At 43.6% G+C, this 18,962-nt stretch overlaps 2 protein-coding genes and 1 long non-coding RNA gene across 4 annotated transcripts in view; 2 read left to right on the top strand and 1 right to left on the bottom strand.

Moving 5' to 3' along the window:
* The window catches only part of GNL3 (G protein nucleolar 3), a 27,544-nt gene extending 25,960 nt beyond the window's left edge, over positions 1–1,584 (top strand). The window contains exons 14-15 of the mRNA XM_075575029.1: positions 132–186; positions 784–1,584. Coding sequence (XP_075431144.1) covers positions 132–186; positions 784–869 — 141 coding nt within the window. The 3' untranslated portion in view covers positions 870–1,584. The remainder of the gene's footprint in view (positions 1–131; positions 187–783) is intronic.
* Positions 1,585–3,371: 1,787 nt separating this feature from the next.
* On the top strand, positions 3,372–5,364 carry LOC142468419 (uncharacterized). Its single transcript, XR_012788654.1, has 2 exons — positions 3,372–4,154; positions 4,338–5,364. It is a non-coding gene; the product is annotated as an uncharacterized LOC142468419 (long non-coding RNA).
* A 1,464-nt stretch (positions 5,365–6,828) lies between these two features.
* The window catches only part of GLT8D1 (glycosyltransferase 8 domain containing 1), a 41,555-nt gene continuing 29,421 nt past the window's right edge, over positions 6,829–18,962 (bottom strand). For both annotated transcript variants that reach the window (XM_075575001.1, XM_075575000.1), the window contains exons 9-10: positions 12,345–12,457; positions 6,829–8,314 (exon numbers count right to left, since the gene is read on the bottom strand). In XM_075575001.1, the coding sequence (XP_075431116.1) occupies positions 8,127–8,314; positions 12,345–12,457 (301 nt within the window). In that variant the 3' untranslated portion in view covers positions 6,829–8,126. The remainder of the gene's footprint in view (positions 8,315–12,344; positions 12,458–18,962) is intronic.

Below are 18,962 nucleotides of genomic sequence, written 5' to 3'. Positions count from 1 at the left end.
CTTATCCCCCCTCCCCCACAAATGCCACAGTGTGTAGTTGTGCTAAATGGCTGCATGCTTCCGGTCCTTATTCAAGGGCACAGAGGTAAAGCTTTTAATGAAGTGGTTAATCCGTTATTGTCTGCTCACAGGAGGTGGAGAGTCAATTATCCAGGAATCCAAGCAGTGAGAAAGCAAAACCAAACGGTATGTGTGGATGACCAAAAATTTTAAATGAAAAATGGTGCTGCTTGCGTACTGTGTGGCAGGGAGAAGGGGTATGATGTAAAATGATATCTGGTGGGGGAAATTAGTCATTTAAACAGTCGAACTGACAGTGAATCTGACCTTTACACGCTAGCCTAGTATAGGCTGATAACAGGATTGCCGCATTATAATCAAGGGTGGTCTTTTTTGTTTTTTTGGGGGTTTTTTTGCCTGCACTGGAGGGTCCCCCCGGATGTCAAGGTTCAAACATCGGTGATCCCCTCTGGATCAGGTTTTTAAAATATATATATATATTTTTAATGGTCAGCTGAGTTTCCTGCATTTAAATTCCGATTAAATCAACGTCCAAACTACTCATTAAAAAAAATATATATCTATATTTTGTTTTATTTAATTTTTTTTTAACTAAGCTATATTAGCTGTAAGTGTCAAGTAAGATCCTTGTTGTCAGAACGGTTTGTTTTTAGCTAGTCAAACATGCTGGTCTATTGTATTTCTGTATTCATGGAAAACAGGTTAAAATACATTTTAAAAAAAAATATAAAGTTTTTTTTTTTCTGCCTTCTTTTAATGCAGAGTCCACCAGTGAAACACAGACGAGATCTGTCAGCTTTGATAAGCAAGACGATGATGCATACGACTTCAACACCGATTTTATTTGAGAAAATGCAAGGCATTCCAACGTACACAATGGGGCTTATTACTTTAAAGACAATATGAGAGAAATGCTGCACACCTCAAAAAGAAAAATAATGCTACAGTTACCGGTGCTCCAGTGTTTGCACGAAAGCCTGCGATCAGTCCTGAACAGATGAACAAAGGAACATAGGGCACAACACTGTGTTGGCTCAATAAATGAGTTTGATTTGCTTATTACTTTTAACACAGCAGGGCTAGGCTGCATATTGGGGCTGAAAGCAGGTGTACTCTGGTGTTTAAAAACTGTAACTTAGTCAGCAGTCAGTTACACAATGTGGTCATTTGTAGCAAATCGTTTATATTAGTAGACTTCGGCTTAAACACCAATTAGGTCATTATAGATTACCTTCTCTACAGCTTCATCTAGGTGTGTGTCCCAGTAGCCATATGGTTGCATCTCGCTGACATGCCTTTTTTTTTTATCATTGGTATGCAACAACTATATAACACTGGAAACCTTCAATAAATATATTGCTTCCAGTAGGACTGTAAAATGCTTTTCTTCTGACAAATGGGTTTACTTCATTAAAATGCAATCCCAATTGGTTAGTAAAAGTAAATATGGAATAAAATTACATCATCGTGACATTTGGAGAACGATTTGTGAATCTGGAATGTCTGTCCTTTTATAAAACTTTGATTTTACTACAATAAAATGACTAATTTGTGTATGTTCAATGCAAATTGATTGTACTTTTATGGGAACGGTAATCTATTTACAGTATAGTCTTGCCTGTCCCTCCTAATTTTCCTTGGCTGTTTTTTGAACTGGGGGCGGGAGTCACTTTAATTCCAATCTAGTTTTTCCCAAGTGAGAACAGCAGTAACCGCAAACAGTGAGTTTGAAACTATCGGGGGATTTCATTCATTTTGTAGCTGACCACTTTCACATACATATTCAGCGCAATGGTGATTGTATGCAGGAATCCACATACTCCTGATATATTTACACGATCATACTACCTATTGTCATATCATTCTCATGTACTTTCGGCAACATGTTCAAGAAGTAAACATTGCTATTATCAAACTCTACCTACTTTGTGTGCACAAGAACTCCACATGATTTTAATACACACACCTTGGTTATAATTATCCAACCCAATGGTCTTATGAAAGGAAGCTTTGTGTCATAAGTACTGGTACGGTCTGCTACACTTAAATATAAATACAACTTTAAATCTCAATGAATTTTTTTTTTTTTTTTGGTCTCCAATTCTTAATGCCTTTTTTTTAATGAGGTTTTAAAGCATCGTTTGATTTCTGTAGCAGGTTTTAGGCGCCCTCCCAAGATCTTTGAAACCCTTTCCTGGTTGGCAACAAATCAAATTTCCCAGCAGTTTGAGCTGTACTGGAACAAATGGATGTTATCTTGGTAATGTCACGATACTTTGTAGCTGCCGAGTTACACTGACTGAAAGGCAGCCATTACGTTGGGCACACAATCAGTATTTTGACAGATTTATTACGGGAGCACCAAACAATTACCAGTTTAGGTAACATTGTAGAATTAAACATTATGCAAAGCATCTGACATACGGAAAAAGGGAATGTGGTATTGCTGCTTTTACTCTCGGTAGTGACTACTTCATCTCCTGGTTTTACAATTACTTTTTATTTTATTTTTTGGATACTGTTCACCTGATGCAAAAAAAATTTTAAATCGGAAGTTTCTTCGAGTTTGTGACATTTATGCCTTATGTGGTTGAATTCAATTGGAGTTTGGAATAAAGACTACCAAGCACGTCACGCAGCTACTGTCGCGGCCCCTTTTAATCTCCAACATCCCCGAATGTTTTCCGTCTCACAGGCCTTGTCCACGAGGCTCGAAATCACCTCATAGCGCTAGACAATGAAAGCGCTTAGCGCTACACAATTAAAATGCCCGCAGGCGCCCAAAACTGCCAAATGGCCCGTATCAGCCCGCGATTTTTTAAATCGCGGGGAAAAGGCCGCAGGAGGCTAAAGGCGGCCGCCACGGTATGTCATTAAAGGAACCCTTACAATGATTCTTTAGTACAAGCACCAATAGCAAAGCATCGCTGCAGTCATAATACTAAACGGTGCATAACACTTTTTTTTGCCTTGATTATGCTAGGTCCGTGCGCACGCGCTCTCCCTTGTGACAGTGGCGCGATGCGCACCAGAGAAATACACTGACAAGTGTGAACTGTTGCGCAGGTATAGGAAGGTCTCCCATTTATTTCGTAATGCATGTTCCTAGAGGTCTGGCGTGTGGTATGGGAAATTAGCCCTTTTGATTGAAGAGGACAAAATATAAAGCTTTACAGTATATACTGTATAATCTCACACTTATATTGGACTAATGTTGTCCTGCTTTAAATGAGGTTCTTATTTTAACTCTTATATCTGTTGACGTATTCAAACAATCTATAGTAAGGGGGGGGGGGAGTGAGGTGGTAACACATTAGTTTTCTTTTCCAAGAAAAGGGAGGGGGAAAAAATAAAGAGAATTGTGGCTGTAATTACTGACATCACTTTGTGTGCCAATGATAGGATCTATCATAGAAGCTATGGAATGATCAGGGCTAACATGATTTACGGGGAGAAAAAGACAATTGGAGTGGGCGCATTTATTCTGCACTCTGGTGCCCCAATAGGAGCACCAGCTGTGTACTAGAGCAGAGAAAACCTTAGGCAGGCCATGTAGAAATGTATAGAAGAATAAAAAATAACAAAAACATACAGGCACACAAAACATGCTCATTTGCATGTCTCTACCAGAATCCTCCTTAACCCGTTTCTGTTTGGCAGTAAATTGCAGGTTTTGGAGCACTGTGGTTGGTTTTGCAAACTCATGTGATGCGGCCATCGCCTGGAGAAAACAATTTCTGAAGTCTGTCTGGTGTCTGCCGCGCTGTAGCTCAAAGGTGGGTGCGGCCGCACTAAATATGTATGCTATCATTGGCTAGCACCACTTTGTTCGGGTGTCGCTGGTATAAGCATGGCCTATGGTTGATAGTAAGAAGTGGTGACGGTGAAGGGGTACCCAGGCAATAAATAAGGTATTATGCCCGGCTGGGTGCCCCTGAGTTATATTGGGGAATTGGGAATGTCAGCTCTTCAATCCAATTGTGGTATATAACTGCTTGTACAATAAAGATGCATGTGGTTTTACTGTTCCAGGAGTGCCAACCAGCGGGAAGTACCTGCTCTCGGGAATTGGTGCCTTGAGACTTTATTTCGGTGAAGTTCGTTCCGGAAACATTTTGTTTTGCCCTGTCCCCGTAAGTGTTTATTCATGTTATTTTGTAAATTAAGCTGTGTGTTTCTCGTTTAAATAAATCACAATTTATTTTATCTCACGCTTTGTTCAATCATAGGATCCAGGTATTTTAGTGTTAAAAGCATTGGTCTCCTGTGACAGAAGTTATTGCTACAATCACTGTATTAGGCCTCTTTTATACCAGATGCTGCTGAGCGGCAGCACGATCCAGTGACGTCACCCCTCTGCTGCCGTCGAACGGCATCTTGATTATACCAGGGGACACAGGAGAGAAGAGATGCAGAGGAGACCAGGTGTGGCCGTGAGCCCTCATTGACTGAGCCGCTCACGACGCGGCCGTCGCTTGCCAATAACAATTTGGAAAATCTCTTCAGGAGACTGGCACCGTGCAGCTCCAGGTGGCGCGCTGGTATGTAAACATCGGATTTCAGCCATTTTGTTTCCAGTTGCGCCATGCAACGCCACCTGCGATTTCTGGTATAATCACGGCCTTAGTGAGAAATCTAGTTTTATATACTTTAATCATACATATGGTTTTATTAAATTTGGATATGCAAATTACAGAAACTGTACATAATTCCCCGTTTGTTTAGTTCTCTGGGGTTTTTTTCATCAATAAAGAAAAAGAAGTGAGACTGAAGGAGAAGACAGTAATTCACAATCTGCTTTTCACATTTTTATTTAAATGACACTGTTGGAAATAAAACAGGAGTGTAGGCAAAGGCTAGTGAAATCACAATTTTAAGCTCTACTGATGGTGAATAAGTAACAACAAAGATTGCCTGATCAGGGTAGTACATTACATTTTTCAGTTAATAATTTTAATACGATGTACATTTGTTTACGCTAGAGAAGAAGCGTCTAAGGCTGGTGATATGGTAAAGGCGATCACGCTCGCGTGCGCCAATGATAATTGCCTGTCTTCCTATGATAGTGCATCTAGTGCGGGTGCGCACGCACATGGCAGAGCGCGATGGCTTTGGCCGCAAATTTAAAAGACAATACATTTTCTTTTCAAGCGTGGCCGTGTGACAGCGTCACGTGAAGCAGTTCAGCCAATGACGGTGAACCAGCTTCGTGATGCGTCAGCCACGCCTCTCCAATCTCCTGCAGGGATAACCACCAATCGCAGGAGTGTGCCAGGCTGTGCACGCGCCAGCACTATAATACAGACCTAAGAGGGGATATGATATTTATACAAATATATTCGGGGACTATACAGGGAAATTTCAAAAGAACTATTCATCCCACGGGCAGTACAAACGTCACAGGGTCATCCCTTAAAGCAGCAGTTCAAGCAATATCCTGCATGTGTTTTTTTTTTTTTTTAAATCAGTTCTATACTATGATAAAATACTTGTAGCATTTAAAAAAATATATATATTTTAAAGACATTTTTAATGTATTCTAATGTAACAAGCATTTTGGTTCCTATTGCAACTATTTACAGTCACATCCCCTTCCCCTTCTGAAACAGCGTCACCTTTTTGAGCCCTGCCCTCTCTAGCAGTGAACCAATTGAATCTAGTGCCTGCCTGGTCACATGATCTTCCTCACAGCACTTTGGCTGTCAGTGCAGCAGAAGAGTACACATGATGCATTTAGTGAACCTCGAACCGGCTCTTCAGTGATCGATTACAGGAGAACGGATTGATCAGTAACTTAGCTAATCACTTGTCAGTGTTTAGATTGTATTGATGCCCATATTGAAATTTTTTTTTTTTTAAATAAATGACAACTTAAACTGCAGCTTTAAGGTTAGAATTAAGCAGCAATAAAGAGAGAGTTCTTTACAGTAAGGGCAGTTACAACATGGAATTCATTACCCATGGAGACTGCTGGCAGATACAATTGACATCTTTTTAGACAGGAAAGTTATACAGGGATATACCAAATAAGTAAACATGGGAAGGATGTTGCTCCAGGGAGTAATCTGATTTCCATTATTGGAGTCAGGAAGGAATTTATTTTCCCCTTATGAGATATTAGGATGATGTGCCCTGAGGTTTTTTGTTTGCCTTCCTTAGAATCAAAACACTAAGTACAAATATAGGATAAATTATCGGTCTACATTTAGCATAGGTTGAACTTGATGGACGTATGTCTTTTTTCAATCTCATCTACTATGTAACTAACTGTGTAACTATGTAAGTGTATGGTCTACGAGCGCTTCTTGCACATAACATAATATCCTGCGTGCAATTAATGCAAATCAAAACAAAAACGAACAAAGAAATTACAGCAATGCTATTGCATCTACTATTAGTACAAAATGAGTGGCTGAAAAGCACAGTCAATAGTTCTGATTGAACATACTGTATTGTACTTCACAAGTGCAAACACTCCCCCTCAAACTAAACCTAGCTGTGAAAGTATAATGAATGGCAAATAGTTTGTTTCCCATAAACACATGGCGCATATATATATATATATATATATATGCGCCATGTGTTTATGGGAAACAAACTATTTGCCATTCATTATACTTTCACAGCTATATATATATATATATATATCTATATATATATATATATCTCTTATACAAAGAGAGATGTGTTATCTTTATCACTTCCAAGTAGGAGAAAGTACCATAACTTTGCACTCGGAAAAAATCTAATTTAATGAAACACTTGGAAACCGTTTTAGAACTTATAAAGAAAATAACAAAACATATGTTGATGGAAATCACTCTTTCTTTCTTTATTTTTCTCACCAGTAAATGAAAGCTTAAGTGAATTTAATTCCCAACTTCTCAGCAGTACCATAAACCAGTTCAAATATACAATACTTTAAAATTGGTTTAGAAAATAACAGCACTATGCTTGTTTCCCACAATTTATTATATTTTACATATTCTGTACACAACAGTCCCACTGTTACCATCAAAAAAAAATTTGGCATATACTATTAGAATTGGAACCCATTCTCCTGTTATAAGACTAAGAAGGATTATGTTCTTGTTAATTGTATTGTGTAGTGTTAAAGTTGCAGTTCAAGCAATATCCTACGTGTTTTTTTTTTGACATTTTGTTTAAATAAATCAGTTCTGTGCTATGAAAAAATACTTGTAGCATTTAAAAAAATTAAAAAAAATTTTAATTTTTAAAAAAATGTATTCTAATGTAACAAGCATTTTTGTTCCTATACTGTAGCAACCATATACAAAGTCACATCCCCTTCTGTAACAGCATAACCTTTTTTGAGCCCTGCCCTCTCTAGCAGTGAACCAATTGAATCCGGTGCCTTCCTGGTCACATGATCTTCCCCACAGAACTTTGACTGTCAGTGTAGCAGAAGAGTACCCATCATGCATTTAGTGAACCCCCAGCCGAATTTCAGCGATTGATTACAGGAGAACGGATCGATCAGCAACTTAGCTAATCACTTGTCAGTGTGTAGCTTGTATTGCTGCACATATTGAATGGATTTTTTTTTTTTTTAAATGACGGCTTGAACTGCAGCGGTCCATCAGATGAGGACAGAAAGGAGAACAGAGGAACCACCAGTTAGCCTACATTTTTATTTCTAAAATCAACACATTGGGGGATAAACTACGTACAGGGTATTTTCACCGTCATACCCACGTGGGATAGTTTGATTGCTGCACCAGCAATTAAGGAAGTTACCCTTTAGCTTTCGTGGAGTAATACCAGTGTAATAAAGCACAAAAGTTGAAAACTTGGATACAGTATTTTTCAGTTCGATAGAAAGGAAAACCGAGCCTAGTACAATTACAAAAATCCTTTGGCATTATCAATTAATTTATATTAGAAAGCAGCAAACCAGGACGAAATATATAGGCATGCAGATAAGTGCAAAACTTTCTGAATGCTGACAAGACAAAAACAAGAAAAGAAAGCCGCTTTGAGCTTTTGTTTCCTGAGAAATACTGCTTTTAAGATGTCCTCTGGAGAACAGTCTATACAAATGTGACAGCCGTTCCTAAAACTCATACAGCAGTTAAGTTCCATCACTACGCTCCCTCAGCTTCAGCGTGTCTCCGTATCACGGTGAATTTTCCAGTGGGGTCAGGAATATACCACTTCTCCCACACTTCTGAATAGGAAGCAGTTCTGCCCCATGGTTTAAAATGTCCGTTCCAATGGAGGAGTTTGGCAGCTTTGACAAACTGTGGCGAGTAACGTTTCCCGGTACTGGAACCTTAGAATGAAAGAAAATGAATGTATGACAATTCCAAATATAGATTTTAGTAAAGCAAATTAAGGACTGTTGACTTTGGAACCCCCATAACAGTGTGACCTGGTGTGTTGCATTCCTGCACAAAAGGGGTTCATGTTCTGTATGAGGAGAGACCATAGCAGGCAGCAGAGATAAAGAGGGCTGTAAGGAAAGGGCAGAATGGGGGCAACTTTTGAGAGAAGCAAAACGTATTGCTCAACTGTCCCTCCTTAGGCGCCAAATACATGATTTAGGTCTTCGTTGTGGAAACTGAATACACTGAATAATGGAGTCCCCCTTATACACGTTATCCCAAAGGAATGCAGAAGACAAGGAATGTATGGGAACCTGATCACTGAAGATAAAGCCCGGGTGAGAGCAGTGCGCATGCGCAGAATAATGCGAGAATGAAATAGAGGTTTTTACAAGTGTATAAATACTGGTGTCCTGGGAGAGATTCTTTGTCTAGACCAGATGGCTCTCTCATCACACTGTGGCAACACATTACTAATTATCCTAATTGCGTACTGTGCTATCAAATTAAATCTACTTTGAGTAACATTAATGTGTGAAACTCAACTTTTCTACCATAGTTCAATATCTTCTGATTTACACTAAGCTGAAGTGATCTCCATCGGGGAGAAAAAATCTGATATTTTTAATTGTAAATGTACAAAATGATTATGTGAACACAGCAACAGTAAGATAATTTTTTTGTTTTGTTACCAGATTAATAATAATTTTAGTTTAACTATTAATCTCAGTTTTTTGGTCATATAAATATGGGTTATTTATGGGAAAAGGCAGAGGGACACTGGACTATAGGGTGACAAATGCAAAGGAGAGGTTATTTACCCCAAAAGTGTTCTTCATAAGTTCAGCAGAGGTTATTTTTAGCCAGTTGCAAGAGGATAATGCATCTTTGCTACTTAAAAAGTGGGGAGGGGTGAGTTTAAGCACAGGGAGGAGGGGACACCCACCTCCAACCAAATGATAGCAGTTGAAAATTATAATTCGTGAAAACCCAATCCCTGCAAGTAGCAGGTTTTTCCATGTACCTGCGCAGGACGGACCCACTGAGACCAGTCTCCCTCCAGCAGAGGTATATGAGAATTTTCTCCGGTAGTGTTGGGACCTGCATATGGTCATGCATTTAACATTTGGGAAGCACATCGATACCCTGATATCCAAAACCTATGCCAAACTAGGGGTACTTTACAGGAACAAATCCTCCCTGAGCCTGCTGGTCAGAAAGCGTATCGCACAGCAGATGCTAATGCCAATTGTAGACTATGGAGACATAGTTGCAAACAGGTCAACAGCGAGCGCACATAAAACAAAAAAGAATAATGCACAATTAATTGTATGTTAACTTGCTCTAAATGCATTGATCATGAAATCTGAGGTAGTCACATGTGAACTACATGTACAAAAAATAATACTCAACACTCACACGGCCGCATGTGGGTGACAATCACATCTGTTGCAGAATAAAACTGTTCTGGGGTGGCATCAACGCCTGTTCCTGAGAGAGCGCCTTCGCGTCAGTTCCAGGGCGCCCTCAGACACAAGATGAGATGGAAACTGTGTGTGTCGCTTTCACATGCAAAAGTATTCACAGTGAAGTGAATAAAGGTGATATGGGGAATAAATATATAATAAATAATATTCACTCACATGGGCTAATGTGAGTGCCCTCCTATCTCCTATCCGCAGCGTGCTCGTCTCACACCTTAGTCTCCTCGTCATGTAGTGACAGATGAAGGAGATGACGTGTAAGAAATAGCCATTTATTAAATACAACAAGTAAAAGATTGTCACTCACATATGGCCGTGTGAGTGTTGAGTATTATTTTTTGTACATGTAGTTCACATGTCCCCACCTCAGATTTCATGATCAATGCATTTAGAGCAAGTTAACATACAATTAATTGTACATACAAATAACTGTTTGCATCTATTTCCCGAGGATCCTGGGGAGACCCTCTTTCAGCTGAGCAGCAGAGAGAGTTCGGGCCAGTATATCTTAAATACGTTCGGTCGCTTACTCTTGTTCACCATCTGATATACCTGTTCACTTATATTATTTGTGACAGTGTAGCATTCTCTTCAAGGCAGCGCCCCAGTTTCTCCACCCATTCACTATGGAGACATAGTATATGGCTCGGCACCCCAAACCCACCTCAGCAAACTTGACACCCTCTACAATTCAATATGCCATTTTGTCCTCCAATGCAACTACAACACACATCACTGCGAAATGCTCAAAGAACTAGATTGGTCATCACTTGAGTCTAGGCGCAAAGTTCACCTTTCCTGTCTTGCCTTCAAATACTTTCTGGGCAAGCTCCCCGCCTATCTGAACAAGCTCCTCACCCCTACCACATGCAGTATTTATCCTCTGAGATCTGACTCCAAGACTGCTCATAGTCCCAAGGCTCAACAAAGTATCCGGCTGCTCCTCCTCCTCTTACCGTGCACCTCACAACTGGAACAACCTACCTCTCACAGCCACCAGTCAAAGTTCTTTCAAAACTAAAGCTGCCTCACATTTTAATCAGGTCTTTAACCGTTTCATACGCCTATAACATGTATTATCTTTAACTGAGCATGCAATGTCTTGTATATAATGTATAACCTTGCTGAGAGGTAACTCTCAATGTATTACTTCCTGGTAAAACATTTTTATAAATACATTTTTTTTTAAGTGGCTGCAGGCTTATAACACTTTGGCCAAATGGTTTAACTAAATGACTCTTACTCTGTTAAATACTTCAATGTTAGTATTCTCATACGTATTTTGTTACATTGGATGTAGCATTGGGTAGTTTTTGCCTTTTGTTGTATACATTTGGCCACGCTCAGTAGCACTCGTTTTGAGAGAGATATAGAGCTTGCAGGGATTGTGTGTTGTGTGTTAAGCAAGTATATGACTATTTAAGACACTTATTAATGATATGTGTTTCACTAATGTTTTAATTTGGAGTCTTTTAGTCAAAGAAAGTTTGTGAATACTTTAGCTAATCAAAATCTGCAAAAGGATAGTGTCATTAGACATTCAAGAGTTGATATTTCTAAATACTAACCAACTCTCAAAATACATATAACCTTGAAAATCACAAACTGCGTGGGGCATGCAACAATATCAGGGGTGTAGGAGGGAACATATTAAACATTTATGTTGTCCCAGCATCTTTAATGCTGATCTGCATGTAGGAGCCTTAATGGTCCTGGAGAATTATAGATTTGTAGTAAACATCTACGATGACTGACTAAAGTGCTATTTTATATTTTAAATATATTAATGTCACTGTTTTCAACCTGTGCAATGTTGGGGGTCCCAGAGACCACATTTACTGGACGGTGGTCTTGAGGGGTAGCCTCGGCACAGTTTTTATTTTGACCATCCCTTCAGCCCCCCACGTGGGTGGCAGTGAGTAATAGTGCTGGAACGCGTTATTTTCAGCTCCGGGGATATACCTGGAAAGGTGCTGACAGTACCGTCCACCCATGGGAAACAAAATCATAGTTTAAAACTTCTGCTTTACACAGATTAGGAGAAAACCATGACATTATCTGTTGTGGCTTCCTATTGGTCCATGTGACACGCGGGATTTCAATATACAAAAGTACTGATAGCACCTTCCTGGTACGGGTTCCTCGGAGCTGAAACTAAAGCAGCTCTTGGGTCCCGATGCCTCCCACCTGCATCTAAAAACAAAAAAAGAAGGATTGGATATATAGAATTCTAGAAAGCTGTTCGTTCATTTACCAAAAGCCCTTCAGTATTGGTAGCATTTTTCATACATTAGATAAATCAATTTTTAAGGTATTCAACCGAGTCACCATATCTGTTTTCAAGGGTTTCACAGAACTTAAAAGCTTAAAACCCACTGGGTTGGATCATATAAGAACTACATTATGTGAGCATGGGGATAGGACACCAGAACCTACATCTTCACCGCCAGCAGAGAATTCAAAGACACAATTTCAACTGCCCATTTGTGCTTACCCAAGTGTCGTACATGCCACATCGGGTCGATACTGGAATGCAGCTTGTAAAATACAATTAGCAACGGAGGAGCAGTGACGCTGCCAGCCAGGGTTCTACTGTATAACTCCTCACTAAAAATAGAAAAACAGGTTCAGGTTAATAAACTTTAACTTTTCTGCCTTTTCCCCAGATTGATGATAAAGGGTTATTTAAAAATAGCTGCTAAAATAAAAAATAAAACATTAGAAATGAATACTTTAAGAAAATCCACCTCACCTTTAAAGTACCTGTTTTACTTATTTGTATCTAGTGGAAAATGTATGTTTTGCACTTATCTAGGAACACTTATTTCAAGCCTATCAGCCACCAATGTTAATGTGTTTGTGAAGAACTTATGAGAACATCATTAATCAAACAGATCAAAACCAACACATTCCCTGAGAACTGACAAACAATCTGATCTCCAATGGACACTCGGTACAGATTGTAAAAACTCTCCAATGCTTTTATTTATCATCAAAATTTACAAGTTAAAAAAAAAATAAAAAATTATCTCTCGCACATACTGCACTGACACGTCTACTTACCGTGCACATACTGCACTGACACGGCTACTTACCGTGCACATACTGCACTGACACGTCTACTTACCGTGCACATACTGCACTGACACGGCTACTTACCGTGCACATACTGCACTGACACTGCTACTTACCGTGCACATACTGCACTGACACGTCTACTTACCGTGCACATACTGCACTGACACGGCTACTTACCGTGCACATACTGCACTGACACGTCTACTTACCGTGCACATACTGCACTGACACGGCTACTTACCGTGCACATACTGCACTGACACGGCTACTTACCGTGCACATACTGCACTGACACGGCTACTTACCGTGCACATACTGCACTGACACGGCTACTTACCGTGCACATACTGCACTGACACGGCTACTTACCGTGCACATACTGCACTGACACGGCTACTTACCGTGCACATACTGCACTGACACGGCTACTTACCGTGCACATACTGCACTGACACGGCTACTTACCGTGCACATACTGCACTGACACGGCTACTTACCGTGCACATACTGCACTGACACGGCTACTTACCGTGCACATACTGCACTGACACGGCTACTTACCGTGCACATACTGCACTGACACGGCTACTTACCGTGCACATACTGCACTGACACGGCTACTTACCGTGCACATACTGCACTGACACGGCTACTTACCGTGCACATACTGCACTGACACGGCTACTTACCGTGCACATACTGCACTGACACGGCTACTTACCGTGCACATACTGCACTGACACGGCTACTTACCGTGCACATACTGCACTGACACGGTTACTTACCGTGCACATACTGCACTGACACGGCTACTTACCGTGCACATACTGCACTGACACGTCTCCTTACCGTGCACATACTGCACTGACACGTCTCCTTACCGTGCACATACTGCACTGACACGTCTCCTTACCGTGCACATACTGCACTGACACGGCTACTTACCGTGCACATACTGCACTGACACGGCTACTTACCGTGCACATACTGCACTGACACGGCTACTTACCGTGCACATACTGCACTGACACGGCTACTTACCGTGCACATACTGCACTGACACGGCTACTTACCGTGCACATACTGCACTGACACGGCTACTTACCGTGCACATACTGCACTGACACGGCTACTTACCGTGCACATACTGCACTGACACGGTTACTTACCGTGCACATACTGCACTGACACGGCTACTTACCGTGCACATACTGCACTGACACGTCTCCTTACCGTGCACATACTGCACTGACACGTCTCCTTACCGTGCACATACTGCACTGACACGTCTCCTTACCGTGCACATACTGCACTGACACGGCTACTTACCGTGCACATACTGCACTGACACGGCTACTTACCGTGCACATACTGCACTGACACGGCTACTTACCGTGCACATACTGCACTGACACGGCTACTTACCGTGCACATACTGCACTGACACGGCTACTTACCGTGCACATACTGCACTGACACGGCTACTTACCGTGCACATACTGCACTGACACGGCTACTTACCGTGCACATACTGCACTGACACGGCTACTTACCGTGCACATACTGCACTGACACGGCTACTTACCGTGCACATACTGCACTGACACGGCTACTTACCGTGCACATACTGCACTGACACGGCTACTTACCGTGCACATACTGCACTGACACGGCTACTTACCGTGCACATACTGCACTGACACGGCTACTTACCGTGCACATACTGCACTGACACGGCTACTTACCGTGCACATACTGCACTGACACGGCTACTTACCGTGCACATACTGCACTGACACGGCTACTTACCGTGCACATACTGCACTGACACGGCTACTTACCGTGCACATACTGCACTGACACGGCTACTTACCGTGCACATACTGCACTGACACGGCTACTTACCGTGCACATACTGCACTGACACGTCTCCTTACCGTGCACATACTGCACTGACACGGCTACTTACCGTGCACATACTGCACTGACACGGCTACTTACCGTGCACATACTGCACTGACACGGCTACTTACCGTGCACATACTGCACTGACACGGCTACTTACCGTGCACATACTGCACTGACACGGCTACTTACCGTGCACATACTGCACTGACACGGCTACTTACCGTGCACATACTGCACTGACACGGCTACTTACCGTGCACATACTGCACTGACACGGATACTTACCGTGCTCATACTGCACTGACACGGCTACTTACCGTGCACATACTGCACTGACACGGCTACTTACCGTGCACATACTGCACTGACACGGCTACTTACCGTGCACATACTGCACTGACACGGCTACTTACCGTGCTCATACTGCACTGACACGGCTACTTACCGTGCACATACTGCACTGACACGGCTACTTACCGTGCACATACTGCACTGACACGGCTACTTACCGTGCACATACTGCACTGACACGGCTACTTACCGTGCACATACTGCACTGACACGTCTACTTACCGTGCACATACTGCACTGACACGGCTACTTACCGTGCACATACTGCACTGACACGGCTACTTACCGTGCTCATACTGCACTGACACGGCTACTTACCGTGCACATACTGCACTGACACGTCTACTTACCGTGCACATACTGCACTGACACGTCTACTTACCGTGCACATACTGCACTGACACGGCTACTTACCGTGCACATACTGCACTGACACGGCTACTTACCGTGCACATACTGCACTGACACGGCTACTTACCGTGCACATACTGCACTGACACGGCTACTTACCGTGCACATACTGCACTGACACGGCTACTTACCGTGCACATACTGCACTGACACGGCTACTTACCGTGCACATACTGCACTGACACGGCTACTTACCGTGCTCATACTGCACTGACACGGCTACTTACCGTGCACATACTGCACTGACACGGCTACTTACCGTGCACATACTGCACTGACACGGCTACTTACCGTGCACATACTGCACTGACACGGCTACTTACCGTGCACATACTGCACTGACACGGCTACTTACCGTGCTCATACTGCACTGACACGTCTCCTTACCGTGCTCATACTGCACTGACACGGCTACTTACCGTGCACATACTGCACTGACACGTCTCCTTACCGTGCACATACTGCACTGACACGTCTCCTTACCGTGCACATACTGCACTGACACGTCTCCTTACCGTGCACATACTGCACTGACACGTCTCCTTACCGTGCACATACTGCACTGACACGTCTCCTTACCGTGCACATACTGCACTGACACGTCTCCTTACCGTGCACATACTGCACTGACACGTCTCCTTACCGTGCACATACTGCACTGACACGTCTCCTTACCGTGCACATACTGCACTGACACGTCTCCTTACCGTGCACATACTGCACTGACACGGCTACTTACCGTGCACATACTGCACTGACACGGCTACTTACCGTGCACATACTGCACTGACACGGCTACTTACCGTGCACATACTGCACTGACACGGCTACTTACCGTGCACATACTGCACTGACACGGCTACTTACCGTGCACATACTGCACTGACACGGCTACTTACCGTGCACATACTGCACTGACACGGCTACTTACCGTGCACATACTGCACTGACACGGCTACTTACCGTGCACATACTGCACTGACACGGCTACTTACCGTGCACATACTGCACTGACACGGCTACTTACCGTGCACATACTGCACTGACACGGCTACTTACCGTGCACATACTGCACATACTGCACTGACACGGCTACTTACCGTGCACATACTGCACTGACACGGCTACTTACCGTGCACATACTGCACTGACACGGCTACTTACCGTGCACATACTGCACTGACACGGCTACTTACCGTGCACATACTGCACTGACACGGCTACTTACCGTGCACATACTGCACTGACACGGCTACTTACCGTGCACATACTGCACTGACACGGCTACTTACCGTGCACATACTGCACTGACACGGCTACTTACCGTGCACATACTGCACTGACACGGCTACTTACCGTGCACATACTGCACTGACACGGCTACTTACCGTGCACATACTGCACTGACACGGCTACTTACCGTGCACATACTGCACTGACACGGCTACTTACCGTGCACATACTGCACTGACACGGCTACTTACCGTGCACATACTGCACTGACACGGCTACTTACCGTGCACATACTGCACTGACACGGCTACTTACCGTGCACATACTGCACTGACACGGATACTTACCGTGCTCATACTGCACTGACACGGCTACTTACCGTGCACATACTGCACTGACACGGCTACTTACCGTGCACATACTGCACTGACACGGCTACTTACCGTGCACATACTGCACTGACACGGCTACTTACCGTGCTCATACTGCACTGACACGGCTACTTACCGTGCACATACTGCACTGACACGGCTACTTACCGTGCACATACTGCACTGACACGTCTACTTACCGTGCACATACTGCACTGACACGGCTACTTACCGTGCACATACTGCACTGACACGTCTACTTACCGTGCACATACTGCACTGACACGGCTACTTACCGTGCACATACTGCACTGACACGGCTACTTACCGTGCACATACTGCACTGACACGGCTACTTACCGTGCACATACTGCACTGACACGGCTACTTACCGTGCTCATACTGCACTGACACGGCTACTTACCGTGCACATACTGCACTGACACGGCTACTTACCGTGCACATACTGCACTGACACGGCTACTTACCGTGCACATACTGCACTGACACGGCTACTTACCGTGCACATACTGCACTGACACGGCTACTTACCGTGCACATACTGCACTGACACGTCTACTTACCGTGCACATACTGCACTGACACGTCTACTTACCGTGCACATACTGCACTGACACGGCTACTTACCGTGCACATACTGCACTGACACGGCTACTTACCGTGCACATACTGCACTGACACGGCTACTTACCGTGCACATACTGCACTGACACGGCTACTTACCGTGCTCATACTGCACTGACACGGCTACTTACCGTGCACATACTGCACTGACACGGCTACTTACCGTGCACATACTGCACTGACACGGCTACTTACCGTGCTCATACTGCACTGACACGGCTACTTACCGTGCACATACTGCACTGACACGGCTACTTACCGTGCTCATACTGCACTGACACGGCTACTTACCGTGCACATACTGCACTGACACGGCTACTTACCGTGCACATACTGCACTGACACGGCTACTTACCGTGCTCATACTGCACTGACACGGCTACTTACCGTGCTCATACTGCACTGACACGTCTCCTTACCGTGCACATACTGCACTGACACGTCTCCTTACCGTGCACATACTGCACTGACACGTCTCCTTACCGTGCACATACTGCACTGACACGTCTCCTTACCGTGCACATACTGCACTGACACGTCTCCTTACCGTGCACATACTGCACTGACACGTCTCCTTACCGTGCACATACTGCACTGACACGGCTACTTACCGTGCACATACTGCACTGACACGGCTACTTACCGTGCACATACTGCACTGACACGGCTACTTACCGTGCACATACTGCACTGACACGGCTACTTACCGTGCACATACTGCACTGACACGGCTACTTACCGTGCACATACTGCACTGACACGGCTACTTACCGTGCACATACTGCACTGACACGGCTACTTACCGTGCACATACTGCACTGACACGGCTACTTACCGTGCACATACTGCACTGACACGGCTACTTACCGTGCACATACTGCACTGACACGGCTACTTACCGTGCACATACTGCACTGACACGGCTACTTACCGTGCACATACTGCACTGACACGGCTACTTACCGTGCACATACTGCACTGACACGGCTACTTACCGTGCACATACTGCACTGACACGGCTACTTACCGTGCACATACTGCACTGACACGGCTACTTACCGTGCACATACTGCACTGACACGGCTACTTACCGTGCACATACTGCACTGACACGG

Source organism: Ascaphus truei, chromosome 17 (assembly GCF_040206685.1).
Source record: "Ascaphus truei isolate aAscTru1 chromosome 17, aAscTru1.hap1, whole genome shotgun sequence".
NCBI lineage: Eukaryota > Metazoa > Chordata > Amphibia > Anura > Ascaphidae > Ascaphus > Ascaphus truei.
The sequence above is the reverse complement of the archived record's forward strand: the minus strand, read 5'-3'. Positions and strand labels throughout refer to the sequence as shown.